The sequence below is a fragment of the Catharus ustulatus genome, chromosome 6, assembly GCF_009819885.2.
Source record: "Catharus ustulatus isolate bCatUst1 chromosome 6, bCatUst1.pri.v2, whole genome shotgun sequence".
NCBI classification, from domain to species: Eukaryota; Metazoa; Chordata; class Aves; order Passeriformes; family Turdidae; genus Catharus; species Catharus ustulatus.
In genome coordinates, this window is record NC_046226.1 from 17235385 (window position 1) to 17252348 (window position 16964).

Here is a 16964-nt window from a genome sequence, read left to right on the forward strand (position 1 = left end):
AAAAAACCCAGTCACAATATATGTATTTTAAGAAATACAGTTTAATAATATGCTGCTGGACTGTTTAATTTTTATGCCTTCAGGTAGCACAGAGCACTATTTCTACTTTTAGAAGCTTCTTCTCATTAGTGTAGTCTCTTGTATAGCACCTGTTTAAAACTCCAAACCTGAATCTACAAATGTAAAACCTGACTTTTGAAATATTTGCTTTTTTGAACACTCTTCTTTAAAGGACCTATCAGGATCTCTCCCCAAAATGCTAGAAGCTTGAAGGATAAGGGAGGAACAATGTTGCATGGCCCAAACACATGTGCTTTCGTCATTAGCAAGGTACAGCATGACCTCATGTTGACCTCAAAGGTAAATCACTACCAGGGAACAATTATACATGCCTGTGAAAGCAGCTTAGTTTTGAACAAGAGAATAATTCAGTGCATAGGATAAAATTAAATTTGCAACACTGTCTGCCTTTCCCCTTCTCTGTCTTGTCTCTCTCCAAGTCTCTTCTTGATAGAATGTTGTTTTTTATATATGTGTTTGTTTTGAAAGAAAACAACTTTTCTAGAGGTCATAATAAATTCCTAAATATGGGGAACTCAAAGGATCTTGTATCTAATTTAGTCAAATTGTACATCTTACGAGTAATTGCCTTTGTAATGAAAAGTTTTGTTTGTTATCTAGAGTATTGGTATTGCAACCTTCAGAATGTACATCTATGTTAGTTGGGGAATCTTGCGAAGTTCTGAAATGTATAGTTCATTTAGACTTATGGGATAGTTTTTAAAAATATTTGTAATTAATTTTTGTGTGCTCATCTTAGACTGCAACACAAACTTACAACGTTTTATTTTTTTGTAGAAGACTAAATATTCTGTAGCATTATGCAATACATCTCTACATATGATGGAATATTATTTAGCTAGCAGTTCTGAGCTATTTGGAGAAGAATTGCTGCCAGCATCTTGGAACTGTTAGCCATATCTATCCCATATTATCTGTATAATATAATTGTTTGATGTAAGTTTTATTTTTTTTCCTAGAATGAGAGAGCATATTCATTCTGTGGAACAATAGAATATATGGCTCCAGATATTGTAAGAGGGGGAGATGCAGGACACGATAAGGTATGTTCTAAGTTTATTGCTGAAAACTAAGTATTCCGTCAACATATTGCTCAGCATCAAGGGTTTTTGTAAAATATGACATGTTATCTTATTTAAGTATGTGTTATTTAAGGTTGTCCTAAGATTGTTCCCATGTCTTCAATTGTATGTTGATGTATTTTCCTCTTCTGATCTGACGTAAAAGACATATTTATAAATGTATTGAGGCTTATTTGTGTTCTTTTCAAAATTTGTTCTCAATATGCTATGGGACAGTAAACTTAGTTGACGCTTATATACCTTTGCACAAAAAGCTAGTTCAGAGTAGATAATGGTTTGTGGCTGATACTGATGTACATTTTAAACTGGACATAAGAGAAATGTTATCTCTGTTGAGGTATGGGATAGGTTATTAATGTTGTAAGTGTTCTCATATTGTGAAATTGTTTAGCTTGCGACTCGAGTTTCATTACGTAATAAAGTGTCAGTAATTGATAGAAAAGATCAAGACAACAATAATTAACAGACAGTTTTTGAAATTAACAAAAAACCCCACTCTCCAGAATAATTATACAATATTCCTAGATAATTTATTCTGATTGCTCACTATACTGGAAAGTTTTGGAGAGTGTTTAATGTCTGTGGTTTTTTGCTGTAGACAGAATTGAATGGTCTTTCTGTTGTGGATCATGGAATGTAGTTGATTGCAGTTCCTTTTATAGCAGCCTGTCTGAGAACTGGAAAGGTCTGACTTTTGCCTGAGAAAATTCTTTCTTTTTGTTTTCTGCATTCTGTGGTCTGAGTTTACCTTCAGTTAGGGAGCACTGTAATGGGCACAGCTGGGATCTGGCAGTTTGAAGTGGAGCAGAATGACCTCCCTGATTCTTCTGCTGCACATGAAATAGAGTGTGTTTTATCTTCACTTAGTCATTGTCTCACACCTACCTTGAATTCCACCATAACCTCTTCGTCTTTTTCTTCTGTGCTGTTTGCCCAGTTGCTGTTAAGAATGGAATATAAAAAAGGTATGAATTGAAGCTCTTTCCTGCACACTCTGTTTAGTCATGCCACCTCCAGAGCATCTCTCTTATTTCTGTCACCTTGAATTATGATTATGGCTTCTCAAAGCTTAAAATCCAGTCTTGTTGCTGACTTAAAGAGCAATCTCTGTTCTGTTATCTTTGGCTCCATCTAATACTTTCGTCAGAGTTGTGCAGAGTCAGACAGTATTCTAGAAGGAATAACTTCAGTTTGATAGCAATTGGTAGCTGATCAATAGGAGTGATTTTGCAGTTATGTATGTGATGTTAGTTTTTTACACCACACACTCACTCCTTTATGTTGGCAATGTCATATATGGTCATTTAAGAAGATTTTTTGTGTATTTTATACTTACTGCATATCTAGCAACTCAAGGACCTTACAAAAAGAGAAAATGAGATTGCTTTAGAGTACTGTGCTCTCATTAATTAGTATTTATCATCTTTAATCTCTTCTAGATGATTGTACTGTTTGTCTTAGACTTGCTCTAGTATTTCACTATTTATTTTTTTCAAGTTTGATTTCTGATTCTGCAGATCCTCCTTTTCTTTTGAAAAAACACATGCCAAAAATAAAATCTTTGGGATTTTCTGTGAGAATTATATATTTGCAAAGATAACTAGTAACAGTACAGGAACTTCATCAGGTAGTTCTTTTGGATACTCTTGGCAGAGTACATGAGACATCAGATTCTGTGTATTTTGAAGCAAAATAAAATAAAGTATGTGGCCAAATTGCTGTGATTTCACTAGTTGTCTTCCTGTATTGTATTAATATTGCAAACATAAGTAAAGCAGAAGTTTCATTGATTTGCAGATTTCATGACTGTAAACCTGAGAAGTTCAAAAACCTGTAATTAATTTTGTTGAAGGGACTAAACTGCTTCCTTTATTATTCATAGTAGCATCCTTCCTTTTGAAAGAAAGAAGTATTTTGTAAGTTATGAGGTATGAGAGATATGAATAATATGATTAGTATATGGGAGGCCAAATATCCCATGTCCATCTCTCTAAGACTGCTGAGGTGCAGCAGTGGCACTGGATGGCCATAACTGAAAAGTGCCTGTACCATGTGGAGCTGTCCATGCAAAATGGATAGCAGGGAAAGTAACGGGAACCAAAATGCAATAAACTGTCAAAGTGGGAGTAACAAGCAGTAGGATGTTGGAGACATGGTTTTTCTGAAAGCTTTACCTGAGTGAAGCAGCAAACAAGTGAAACATGAACTGGCTGAAATTGTGTTCAAGGTTAGAAATGTCATAGATCAAATAACAGGAAGGAGGTTCCTTGAAAATATGTGAGGTTCAGAATATCTGACAGAAGTATATACTACCTAAGTGAAAAAGTTCAGAAACTTAAATAGACAAATAATGGTCCAAGTATTTAAACATTAAAAAATTGTTGGTATTGGTGTTATTAATAACAACCACCAAAAACTAAAGGATGGGATACCATCCAAAGTGACCTGGATAAACTCAAGAAGTGGGCATGCAAATCTCATAAGTTTTAAAAAGACCAAGTGCAAGGTGCTGCACCTAAGTGAGGGCAACTCATGGTATCAACACAAAGTGTGGGATGAACAGATCAGAGCAGCTCTTCTGAGAAGAACTTGGGGGTGCTGGTGGATTGGAGGCTGGACATGACCCAGCCATGGGCACTCCCAGCCCAGAAACTCAGTTGTGCCCTGAGCTGCAGTGTGGGCAGGATGGCAAGGGAGGGGATTCTGCCCCTCCACTCTGCCCTGGTGAGACCCCCACCTGCAGTGCTGCATCCAACTCTGGGGTCCTCAGCGCAGGAAGGACATGGACCTGTTGGAGGTGATCAGAGGGATGCTGCAACCTCTCCTGTGAACCAAGGCTGAGAGAATTGAGTTCAACCTGGAGAAGGCCTCATTGTGACTTTTCAGTACCTGAGGAGAGCCTACAAGAAGATGGAGAGAGACTTTCACAAGGGCATGTAGTGGCAGAACAAGGGAGAATGGCTTTAAACTGAAAGAGGAGCTATTTAGATTAGATGTTAGGATGACATTCTTTACTGTGAGGCTGATGAGGTGCTGGAACAGGTTGCCCAGAGAAGTTGTGAATGCTCTGTACTTGGAAATGTTCAAGACCAGGTTGAATTGGGCTCTGAGCAGTCTGATCTAGTGAAAGGTGTCCTTGTCCATGGCAGGAGATTGGAACAAATTGGTATTTAAGGTCCCTTCCAATCCAAACCAGTCTATGATTTAATAGCATTTTCAGGAGCCTTGATTAACTGTGGGCTGTGATCTCAAATTGTGCCTTTTGAACATTCCTTAATTTCATTCTCAAGTTCATAAAAGTTCAAGTTCCACTACTTCTTTCTTAGCAAGCCTTAGGTTCCTCTCTTATTTTGAGTGTGTATTGGAATTCATGTCACATCATAGTGGTAAAAATCAAAATTAATTCTGTCTAGAAAGCAAAAGTAGCTTTAGTAGTCAGTGGAAAGAGTTCAGCTTGAGAAATTAGTTGAAGAAGCTAAGTGGAGAGATTTCAATATAAAATTATCGCAGAAAATACCTTCAGTCAATGCCACAGTTGTTTATGCTTCATGGATATTTCATTGATCATTTTACTTCAGTGTATCATAACACACATAATTACTGTTGTTCTCTAGGCTGTTGATTGGTGGAGTGTTGGTGTTCTTATGTATGAATTATTAACTGGAGCATCACCATTTACAGTTGATGGAGAGAAGAATTCCCAAGCAGAGATTTCTAGGTAAGATTCAAAGCAATGAAGTGTATGTGCTTGCTAACAGATGATCTTTATGCCATAATATATGTTTTGTGAGAGTTTGTTAGTTTAAAATTTAGAAAGAAAGTGCTGCCATGGTAACATTATATGTGCTCCAGTTCTGTTCAGTAGAATGACATTGGAAAGTAGATAGGCTTTACTAGCTAACAGAACTGACTACAAAAGACCTGTTTTGTTTAAGCTACAGTGGGAGCCACAACCTTGTAGATACTTAGCCCTGTTGCATGTTTACTGTTGAAAAGGATCTCAAATTAAATATCAATGTGTTTGTAAATAGAACTATCACATTCCAAATCTTAATACATTTAGAGATATCTTTAACTAGAGATACATTTTTATCAGTTCTTGTTCTGGCAGACTGCAGATTTTAAGTGTCAGAATCTACCCTACTCCTACCTTTTTGTTACAAGTAATGTTAATTTTATTAGTGTGTATCATGAAACAAAGATCTTTTCTAGCCCCACTTGCATAGCTGAGAAGAAATGAATATACTTACAGAAATGAAATAAACTATACCGTTCTTACCTTTTACATATAAACTTTTTGTTACATTCAGTAATGTTCACGTATTAAAGGTTTGCTTTCAGTACCTTTGTAAAAGCACTAGAGCATTTTTAAAAGACAAAGCAATAAGCTTCCTGAAACACATTACTGAAATCTCTCCCAAACCAAATATTTCCTTTTGCTGTATTTCTTTTGGAGCAGGAAGTTGAGCTCTTAAATTTCTCAAATTACTAACTGATGTCAGAATGAGCTTGTAAGTCCAATCCCCATAAGAATAGTCTTGCTTCTGTTGGAAGGTATTGTCCTGGTTCTGACCCTCACCTGGAATCACTTGATATTTAAGGTTGTAATGGATAATAGAACATACCTCAGTTATCTAGATAATTAATTTTACTTATAAATTCAGGCAATTTCTTGGGAGATTAAAGCCTGTTTATTGGTTTTTACTTCTCTACCACAGAGGAAACTTGAACAGTCAGTAGAAAAAATACAGGGGAGAGAGGAGTCCATTAATGAAAGAAAATTCAGGACTTCACCCGCTTGGTCGTTTTATTGCAGTTAAAACGTCAGTTAGCTCTTTCTGCCCTGTTTAAGGTTAGAAGTTTGGTTGACTCATTATTTATGCCATGGCTGAATTTGGTAATTTTGATTCCCAAGATTTACTAGATGGGACTCTGAAGGAGTAAGAATTTTTTCTTTTTTAGAGAACCTTGAACTCAATTTCATAGATAGAGTTTCCCAAAAACTGGGAAACTTTTAAATTATGTATTCTACAGGACTTGACTTTCTTTTGGTAGGCCCTTCTGTGCTTTTTAAGATAATATTTCTGATAATTCGAGTAACTGCAAGATTGTTTAACATCTGTCCTCTGACAGCTAATAACTTACTTTCTTTAGTTGTGGCAAGTTTACCATGTTGCTGTTCACTCTGTTTTTGTTCTGGTGGGTGTTTATGTTGCACATTTATAGACAGCAGTCCTATAGTATTTGTTTTTATTTTGATAAATTTAGAAATTAACTTCTTACTGTTTCCTGTATTGAAGATGTTCCCCAGTCTTCCTGTTTCCTGAAAAAGCCTTTTCTTAGCTTAGCGTCTGTTGTTCTTTCTTACATATGGACAATTTATTCTTGTTGATGTTTCAAGAAGTCTTGGTAAAAGGAAGGAATAATTTACCATCTGAACGAAAAAATACTTCTTTCTTTTTCTTGGGTTCTTCTTCTTGATGCCAGTGCTGGTCTGATTGATCTAATTCCTTTTTCTCTTCTGTCACTTCCAACTGATGATCCTTTGGTTTATAGTTCTTCTTCCCAGCTATATAGCTGAAATCTTCTTATTCCCGGTATATGACTGCATTTCAGACTAGATTTCATCTGTCTTGTGTTACTCCTATACTCAAGATCCAGTGATATCCTTTCCTAAATCCTTTCCAGTGATAACAATTTCTTTGTTGGATAAGTTCAGTGTTACATGTTTGCAGTTTGTCATGAATATTACATTCCTTTTAAGAACATACGAGAACATTGCTGCTGCCCTGGTTACTGCACTGAGTTGTGTGGAACCTTCTGGGGAATGGTGGCTGCTGTGTACCATTGGGGATAACAGGAGTGTGTTTGGAGCTTTCTCTGAGGGTAGTGTAGAGCAGGCAAACAGATACCAAATAGTGACAGTTGCCCTGATAATGGAATTACTGGCATTGGCACAGAGATATGAGTTGCTATAAAAGTCTTTGATAGCAAGGTTGTTCAAACCAGAAATTATATTGGTTAACCTAAATATGCTTAAATATGCCAATTGCAGCAGACTTAGAGAATTCAGTTTTTTAGTTGCTCAAAAGCTGTTGAAAGCATGGTTTTATTTTTCTGAGTTTAGGGAAAAAATAATATTCTAAATGGATCCAGGTCCTTTTATTTTACCTAGGTAGGGAGTAACCTTAGATATTTTTAGATAATTTTACTCCCTCGTGCGGCACAATGGCTGTCTGGTGTTAAATTGGAGCACGGAACTTTGTGCTAAAATATCTCTTCAAGGGAGAGTTCAGTTCTTGTGTTGGAAACAGTGTGTAGTTTGTATTTTTTTTTTCTTTCTGATGAGAAATTGTGTTGTTCTTTTATCGTAATATTTTTGGCAACACTCTGGACTTTTCGTGGAAAATTCAAGTTAAGTAAATGCAAACTTTGCCTTTTATCTCTGTCTCTGAAGATGTCTTGTTCACATGCTTTGTATTATGGGTTATTAAACTTGATTAAATAAAAAGAAAATCACATAGCTATTCCATTTTCTCTCCTTTTCTAATGTGCCCTCTTCCCGTTCTTTTCTCTTTTTCCCAAATTTTCCTTTAATTTTTCAGAGTTCTGAACTTGTATTGCTGCAGAGCCCGGGATAAGAGCCATCCTACAAAAACATAGTCAAGGGCTGGGATTGAGTGCACACCCAGTATTTTCACTTTGATTATGAGCCGTTTGTAGAGCTGAATTGAAAGATGGACAAATCCATTTTAGGGGATTGACTTTTGAGGGCCCTGTCGTGTATAGGATTTAAAATGAGCAGGAAGGTTTTGGAGTACTAGTTTGCAGCTGTGCTGCAGTTTAGAAAATTTTACCCGCTTTAGGGTTATGAATACTTAAAAACTTTTGCTTTTTAATGATATATGCATCTATAAAATTATCTATAGAAGCATATGATGCCATATTAGCATACTAACACCAGTAGCAACCCGTGGTCTTTATTTGACGTAGCTGGTTAGACTGTTTAAACTTCATGGAGGACAGCTGAAATTTGACAATCTCTTAGATGCCATGGAGATATTTCATCTATGATCCTCAAAGAAACCTTTGCTTCACAGAGCTGTTGGGAAGATGCGTAACAACTGTATACTGGGATGCCCTTCTTTATTGATTTTCTTCTTTAATCAGTGACTCACTCTAGTGATTGCTGGATCTTTTAAAAGATGGAACAGTTATTATATCCAACTTCTAATTTGCATGATTTCTTCTAACTATTCTGTCCTATAGCTTTTAGCTGCCTATCTATAACATACAGCATTTTTATGTTTAGATGCACATCAGAGTGCATCATTGAGTCTGCCTAGAGATTTGTTCAACCATTCAGTAAAACAGATAGTTTCTTTAAACTTTTAGGTATTGTAGCTAAGTTTCTGATTTGCCTAGAACCAGGGAAACACAGGCATAAATACATATACTCCAAGTTGGAACAAAAGAACTAGAGAGTTGAGCATGAGTAGTTCTAAGGTGACAGGGTCATTCTTAAATATGTGGGTAAAAACTCAGCTTTGGAAGTCTTGTCCATTTACCCTTTAACAGGGTTACTGCTTGGGGTTGCTTTTCTCGTTTTCTGTACATCCAGATGGATATGTATCTTTTTGATAATGCTTATAACACAGTATCTCAGTTTAGAGACAAGTTAGGAGAAAATGCTCTGGAATGAGTTGTCTCCCATAAAAAGGGTTCCAGCAATCCCTTTCCACCAATAGGACATGAGTACTAGTGGATGAAAGTGAAAGAGCCTTTTCTAGCCATTAATTGACAGACTGAAAGCCCACAAGGCACAGGAAAAAGATACATAAATGCTAGAGATTAAACTGTCAGGCCTTACCCCTCTTGCTCCTGCATCAGAACAAAAACCCAGAATGCCAGGGAGAGAAAAAAAACAAAAACACTCGCCTGCCACATGGTAGGTAGAACATAGTGGCTCCTCTCTCAGGAGAAAAAACCCAAAAAACTAAAGAGGAGATTCAAACATTAGTTCGGGCAAACAGGTACGAATCTCTATGATGTCAGTCCCTTCTTCACAGCAGCTGAAGCAGGTGGGGCTAGTGTGCTTTCTCTCACTGACTCGGCTTTTCTGAGGTATGGGGCCAAGACAGAGTGGCCCCTCTACTCTCGCTGGCCCTGACTGACTCCTGTCTTGCAAGTCCCCTTTTCTTTTGTCTCACAGTTAAACAAACTGTCCAGTTTACCTCAGAAAAGTTGCCAAAGGGTTGCTGCTGCACCTTCTCCAAGGCTAGGGAAAGAGCAAAAAGTTTCTTGCTGGGCTGACAAAAAAAAATCAAGTTAGCCAAGCAAAAAAGCCAGACCCCCTCAGCACCCCTGACACCTGGGGAGTGAGGCTTAGAAAAATACCCATCAAAGAGCCCAGGGCTTACTCCCTGCCCCCCTTAAAGATACAGCACCTGGTTTTGGGCATAAAGCAGAGGGTCAGGGAATAGACTAACATCATAAATCACCCCAAGACACACAATTCTCAAGGCACTGTAGGATTAGGTTAGGCATCTCCTTTTCTTCCTTATCATTTATTAGTGTCTCCTTTGCATTTTACGTGTATTCTTGGTCTGTAGTATTTGTAGGGAAAGCTCATCAGAACCCAAATTCCTGAAAGACAGTACCAGTGGGGTTGCTTCTAGTTCTGCATAGTCAAAGTTAAGATAGAAATGATTCATGCGAAGTGTTAAACTTTTTGACATATGCAGTGGGTGGTTTCTGCAAGGGTTCAGTACAGCCAGAGTTCTCTCATCAGCAGGGTAATCTCAGCTTGTCCCAGTTGAGAGGGCTTATACCAGCCCAGGAAAAATGATAAATACAACAGAATATTCATTCAACTTTCCCAGTTGCTACTTGGGATACTTAATTCTTCCTACTTGCATCTGTCGCTGTTACCAGATCACTGTCATGAGCAATGTGGACAGCCCCATAAACATGACATGTACAGAAGGATGGTGGTGATTGAGAAAAGAGGGTCACTAATGTTAAGGGCTGTAGTTTCTTTACAGAAGCACACGCATCCCAGAAAGGATTTTGATACATGCAGCTTCCTTCCTCAGAACGCTGTATGGGCTACTGTTAGAGCCTTGAGTAACCTTCAGTACAGCACTTCAGTAATCCTGAACTAGTGATACCAGACTCTCTTCATTTGATCGAGCTGCTTCACAATTTCTGCTCTCTCACTTGTTGATCCAATCTGATCAGTCTTTTCTGGCAACTTGATTTCCATCCTAGTTAATGTGATTGCAGCTTCACATACTTCAATTCCGTGGTAATTTTATGTAGTTCCTGAAACTTCTAAAGAAGGTAGCTATGGTCTTCACTACCTCTGTAATATGGCTCTGTGAAACAATCCAGGGTATCATCAGTGTTTTCTAGTATCAGTCAACCTCAAAAATATTTTTTCATTAAAGCCGCTGGGAACTCACATGAATCTTCTTGTAATGGAATATGGCAAAATTCTGCCTTTTCTGCAGTGAGTTCTAGGAGGAACAAGAGATGGAAGATATTTCTCACTGTATGTCTACTGGAAATAACAGTACAGCAGAGAGGAAACAATTCAGGAGGTTCCTAGAGTATGTGGAAGAGAACTTACTCTAGAATTTTCCTTTTGATTTCTAAGGACATCCCAGAGTTTCAATCTCATTGGTTTAGAAGTCAGTTTAAAAAAATATTGATTGGAGGGGTTTTCTCCCTTCCAAGAGCCTAAAGAGAACTTGTTTTCCAGGATCTTTGTTACATACCTTTTTGATTCTTTTATCAGAAAGGTTGATAAAGAAGCTTCTTCAGACCTCTTGAACTACAGTGATTTTCAAACTATGAAAACATTGTAGATTTCATTGGCTCACCTGTAAATAAAGTAATTTTTCTGTCAAGGTGTCCTGTCTTCTGTCTCTAGAACAGGAGGGTTTTCTTATTTCCTTACCTGCTTTCTGAAACTGGGTGATTTCAGAAGAGACTGAATCTTTACTTCTCTACCACTCCTGCAGTATGAGAATACTTTTAGTAGTGCTTAAATTTGGCATTAACATCCCTAATTAACAAATAATTTGATAATATTGTGCTTTCATCTCCTTTTCTGCAAAGTGAAATGTGTCCAGAAGTTCAAGAGAAGTCTTATGGTTACTTCTGCTAGCAGGAAGACTGATTTGGACCCTTACTGGCAGATATTCATACTGTTAAAAAACAATCCTGGACCTCTACACCATCATAAAACTCAGACTGTACTTTCCTAATTCCTTTTAGAATTACTTAAACCAAGAGGTTAGATTACTTTGTCTTTTTGTTGCTTGGTAATGGATACTGTCTGTGGAAGCTACCCCTGGGATATGCACATTTTTAACTTGGTTTTGTCCTGCCACGCTGCCAGAACAGGATTATTTAGGAAGCAAACTACATCTATTTTTGGACTAATCCAAGAAGCTAGAGATTTCAAGATAAAGATTTTCTCATGGGGTAACTAAGGATATGTCATGTAGTAACTAAACAAAATTTAGTGATGTCCTGCAGTGATCAACTTAAGCTCTGGCAGAAACATTTAATAGTTGAGATCTTAGTAGTGCCACAAATTCATGTCATTTCAGTCTCAGTCTCGCATGGATTCAAAATCTTTCAGTTTGTGTTTAGTGGAGGCACTGTAAGCCCTACTGTGAAGTTATTACAGTTGAGAGTATGCAATAGGCTATGTAAACACCAAGCTGTACATGAGCCAGCAGTGTGGCCTTGTGGCAAAGGCAGCAAGTGATATCCTGGGCTGCATTACACAAAGCGTCATCAGGTTGAGGGATGTCCTCCTTCCTCTCCACTCAGTACTGGTTTGGCCATATCTGGAGTACTGGTTGCAGTCTCTCCGGTGGAAGGGAGTGATATATTGGACATATTAGAGAGAGTCCAGCAAAGGGCTGATGACAATATGAGGAAAGACTCGCCTCCCTTGAGTCATCTTTTCAGTAAATTGGATAGTCCTAGCCTTTTTATAAAACTTCCTATAAAACTAATTCTATGTTTCTGATTAGTCTTATTACTGTTTTCTAAAACTTTTCTAGTTATGTGCCTTCTTTTGAGACAAGGGCATGAGCATTGCACACAACACAGAGGGTGAAGGCAAACCTTCAATGGCCCAAATATGGGATTTTTTTCCCTTTATTTTCTAATACTTTTTAATATTGGAATTATTTTTTGTTTGACTGCTATTAGGCATCAAGTTGATTTCTTTGTGGAGCTGTCTGTAGCAGATGTGAGACTTCTTTTAAATTGTAAACTCAGTATGTGAAATGAGGATTTTTCTCCTTTTGTGTATTGAGTTACAAAATTTATCTTTTCAGATGTTATGTTTCATGTCAGCAGTTCCATAAACCTTTATTTAAAAAAAGGTTGGTTTCATATTTGTCATCCTCCTGCTTTTGGGTACAATAGAAGTTTAAATGGAATGTTAAAGCTCCTATTAGTATGGTAACTCTTTAACTGTCAACATTTTGGGTAATTACCACATTGTTATTTTGTTTGTTTTAAAGGAGAATATTAAAAAGTGAGCCACCTTATCCACAAGATATGAGTGCTCTGTCTAAGGATATCATTCAACGGCTTCTAGTGAAAGATCCCAAGAAGAGACTAGGTTGTGGTCCCACCGATGCTGATGAAATCAAACAGCATCCATTTTTCCAGGTAAAGTAAATAACAAAACTCACCAGATCCTACTTATTCTGCATTAGTGCATATGAAATCAAAGTCTAAGGAAATTCTGTTGTTCTGTTAACAGAACAACTTAGAGATATATTAGTTGCATGAATAATTGCACTGAAGTTAGTGAGAATATCCCTGTATTTGTATGTATGAATTTTGTGTGTACTAAAAAGGTATGCTAGGTTTTTAATATATTCTATCTCTATCTATCACTTACTTGAAGAAGCCAAAAAGACACATTGCTTAAATTAGAAGGTGTAATGCAAAACATTGAAAGTGTGTTGTTTTGTCTGTTGGGTTTTTGTTTGAAAGGATTTTCTAAAGATCACCACTAGCATTATTAGTAAAATTTGAATATTGATGAAATTCACTAAACTCCTTTATTTTCCTTGGCCTAATTAAATCTTTAGTCTTGTTTAGTAACTTTTAATTCTGTTCAGATTGCAGTGTATTAATATTTGCTTTCAAACCATGATGAAGATTGTGTTTATCACCTGTAGCGTTCTATCCACTGTGGTTAAAATTGTGTGCTTTCTTTGAAAAAACTAATTGCGTATTGATGGTGCTTCTGAAGTTAACTAGAGTTAAACAGAGTTAAACTTCCTTAATTCACTGTTCATTTCGGGTGATACATTTTGTCATCATATAGCACTTTCTATTCTTAACTTAATTTCAGTTCCACTCCTTTACAGTAACAGGGCAGTTTTCTCGTAACTGCCATTTCTGTGCTTCCTTTTTCTAGTCATGCCTTTAAGTAAAAATCTGGAGGTTTATGCTCTCAGGGATCTGAAAGCTGACATCAGTAATTAAGCATAGAAATTGGCAATGAAAATTTGAAGATACTACGTGCATGTGCTTTGGCTTACAAAAATACAAATATTACTTCTTCTGAAATAGAGGAAGAAATTCAAGGACTATCATACTAATTGTTTGGCACATCTCCACTGTTAAATTTAATTATGTTGATTTTCTTTTTGATTGGATCCTGTCTACGTACAAATAAGTATGATACTGCTTGCCTTTAAGTAATTAGTAGAGCATAATTTGAATGTTTTTCATCTGCTTGTGGAAAAGGGCAAAGGCAGTTATGATGGTGTGTCTGGACAAGTATCTCTTTCCAATATATCTTTCTGTAAAAGTTTCATTTAATTCATATTTATTTTCTTGTTTTTTGTTTAGAATATGAACTGGGAAGACTTAGCTGCCAAAAAAATACCAGCTCCATTTAAACCAGTAATCAGAGATGAATTGGATGTCAGTAATTTTGCAGAAGAGTTTACAGAAATGGATCCAACGTACTCTCCTGCAGCAACCCCTCAGACTTCAGAAAGAATATTTCAGGTATTTTAATAACTCAAATTAATTTAAAAAGATATTATTGAACAATTCCTCATGTATAGATCACTTTTTCCCCCCCCCCCCTTCCCACCTCCTGCCTATTAAGTTTTTGGAATTAATTGTCTAATTTCTAGTCCCAGTTCCCAGGGCTTTTTGTTCAACAATTGCAAAATGAGAAAGGTGGAAACAGTCCTACTGCAAATATAAAATTCCTTGTTTCTCCATTCCCAGCTGAATTACTTGAATACTTGCTGGACTAAAGTCAGTCTGTTCTTTATTGATTCTTCATACCTTATGAGTCTTGTCATCTTGACTCCATCAGCCTGGGCTGCCAGCTTCGACAAGAGCAATGTAGTTCACCCATTTCCACATTATGTGCTAGTTGAAGTCATCCTTTGGAAAGTGGGAGCTACCTGCAGAGCTGAAAGTAGGTCCTCCATGTTTTGTAGGAGTGCTCTAGTCGCACGACTGATGTATCCAGATGAGTAACAAAGCTTTCCTTACTGTTCCCTCCATGCTATTAAAGAATAATCCCTTCTTAGACTACATGCTCTGAATGTCAAATGGGCATAAACAGCTCATGTGCAGCCAACTTGGTACCAAAGCTGCAGAGGTGAACAGCAGTTTGGATTGCTTTCTCTTCTCTCCTCTTTGTGCTTTGTTGTTTTTTTATTGTCTGTTTTTGAGGGTTTAATCCTTAGGGTACAGGAACGTAGTGTCATATTTTGGAACTTGTTAGATTCACAGTGACTGTAGCAACCACGTTATGCATGTCTTAATAACATTTGATTCACCCTGCAGTGGTAGTCACAGCTGTTGTTATTTTGGTACTCAAACTGGGCACATCGTTGCCCACAAACATTGATATAAAGTTTATCCATTTAAAATTGTTTGATGCTTATGTCACAACATGCAAACTATTTCATGCTTTAACTTTAGGGTGTCCTGGGAAGCTGACTAGTTTGAAGTATGAGCCTTTATCGCTATTGTAAAGCAATTGTAGCTAAGCCAGATTAGCATTAATTAGAATTCTTGTCGTATTATTATTTTGTCTTTAACTGTGGAGAATCATATAACTAATTCTAGGAAGATACCTATTCATGTTGAACAGAGTAAGTTACGATTTCTTCATTATGATACAAAAATTCAGATTTCTTGAAAAAATACTTCTGAAACTTCTGATGTTCCATGTGTATTATAGTAGTTTATGTGCAACAGTATCAAGCTATATCCTTTTCTGATGTTTTAATTTCATAGGGATATTCTTTCGTTGCACCTTCTATTTTGTTTAAACGCAATGCAGCTACAGTAGATCCTTTTCAGTTTTATGTGGGGGATGAGCGACCTGGAACTACAACTATTGCCAGAAGTGCTATGTTGAAGGTAATAATAATATCAAGACTTAAATTAATTTGGTTAAATTAAAACTGTGTATAATTTCCCTAACAGCAATCATAAGACAGGCTACAGATTACAAAATAGTCATCATTCATTTATCAATTCTCTGTAATGGCTTCTCAGATGATTCAAGCATCTGATGATCCGTCACATCTTGCATGTGATACTCTTAAGAAGTGGTTGAAGTTTAATTTGAGAAATGATTGTCTAGTTTTCTAGAAGACTGAAGTATAGTATTAATATTAATGACTCCTGATAGTTCTTATTCAGCCAACCACTGCAGATATTTCTGAAACTACTTTAAGTATATAATAATTCTGTCTATGTTGTATTTACTGAAAAGAGTGTATAGTTGTGTGAAGCCTTATAAGAACACACACTATTGCGATGTCCTCAAATGAACACGTAGTTATGTGGATGGATGTATGTATGACCATCTTTGATCCTGTTTGTCTGAATATTTTGTATCTGCAACTGTTGTAGTAGTAATTATTTATTTAATGGTTATGTTTGTTTAATGTAGTGTAAGTTTTACTCTTTGATTGTTAGAATAATGTTTATGCATTTTATTCAATAAAATTCAAGATTATATTTTAATAAAAAGAGAGCTCTTTTACAGTTTTAAATGTAGATGAAAAATTTTCATGACATTTTACTCTTTGTCTTTGACTGTGTATACTAAAAGTATTCTGCAAAACTAAATACAGACAGTTTCCTAACAGGACTCTCCATTTTATCATCATTATGAACTGGATCTGAAAGAGAAACCATTGGGAGAAGGAAGTTTTTCGATTTGTCGAAAGTGCTTACACAAGAAAACTAGCCAAGAGTATGCAGTAAAAATAATTAGCAAAAGGTATAAATATTCTATAAGACAATAAAAAAATATTTTCTTTGCTTACTGTCACCCATGGAGTAGAATAATGTTCACTACATTTTTGGAAGTAGAAAAATAACTTTAAAATTATTTCCTGCTCTATGAATCTTCAGAAACCTATAGTAATCTTATGGCTGTTAAAAGATTCTGAGAGTCTTTGAAAAGAAAATGTTATTCTAGTTGGGACACAAGAAGAAACCTAGAGAGTACTTTTCTGGTTCCTAGTTATATTTCCCCTGATTTAGTTCCTAACAAAGTAAGGTATAAGGTTCTTTGATCTTGAGACTTAAATGAACTGAATGTAGGCTTCTGCTAACTCCCTTTCCTAAGCAACCCAATTGATTGCCTGGGATACTGCTTTTAAGAATGGTCTGCAGTGTGGATTGCCTCAGATCTAAATGTGCGTGTGTGTGCATAAAATGGAATTAGACTATGGAATTGTAAATTGCATCTTGTTTCCTGGGTGTTCT

The 16964-nt window shown here is 36.5% G+C and overlaps 1 protein-coding gene across 2 annotated transcripts in view; it reads left to right on the forward strand.

The window, feature by feature from the left end:
* The window catches only part of RPS6KA5 (ribosomal protein S6 kinase A5), a 79059-nt gene that overhangs the window by 38590 nt on the left and 23505 nt on the right, over positions 1-16964 (forward strand). The window contains exons 2-8 of one of the 2 annotated variants that reach the window (XM_033062085.1): positions 233-360; positions 1041-1124; positions 4778-4881; positions 12713-12863; positions 14061-14222; positions 15477-15602; positions 16340-16473. In XM_033062085.1, the coding sequence (XP_032917976.1) occupies positions 289-360; positions 1041-1124; positions 4778-4881; positions 12713-12863; positions 14061-14222; positions 15477-15602; positions 16340-16473 (833 nt within the window). In that variant the 5' untranslated portion in view covers positions 233-288. The remainder of the gene's footprint in view (positions 1-232; positions 361-1040; positions 1125-4777; positions 4882-12712; positions 12864-14060; positions 14223-15476; positions 15603-16339; positions 16474-16964) is intronic. The other variant, XM_033062084.2, reaches the window with a different exon arrangement.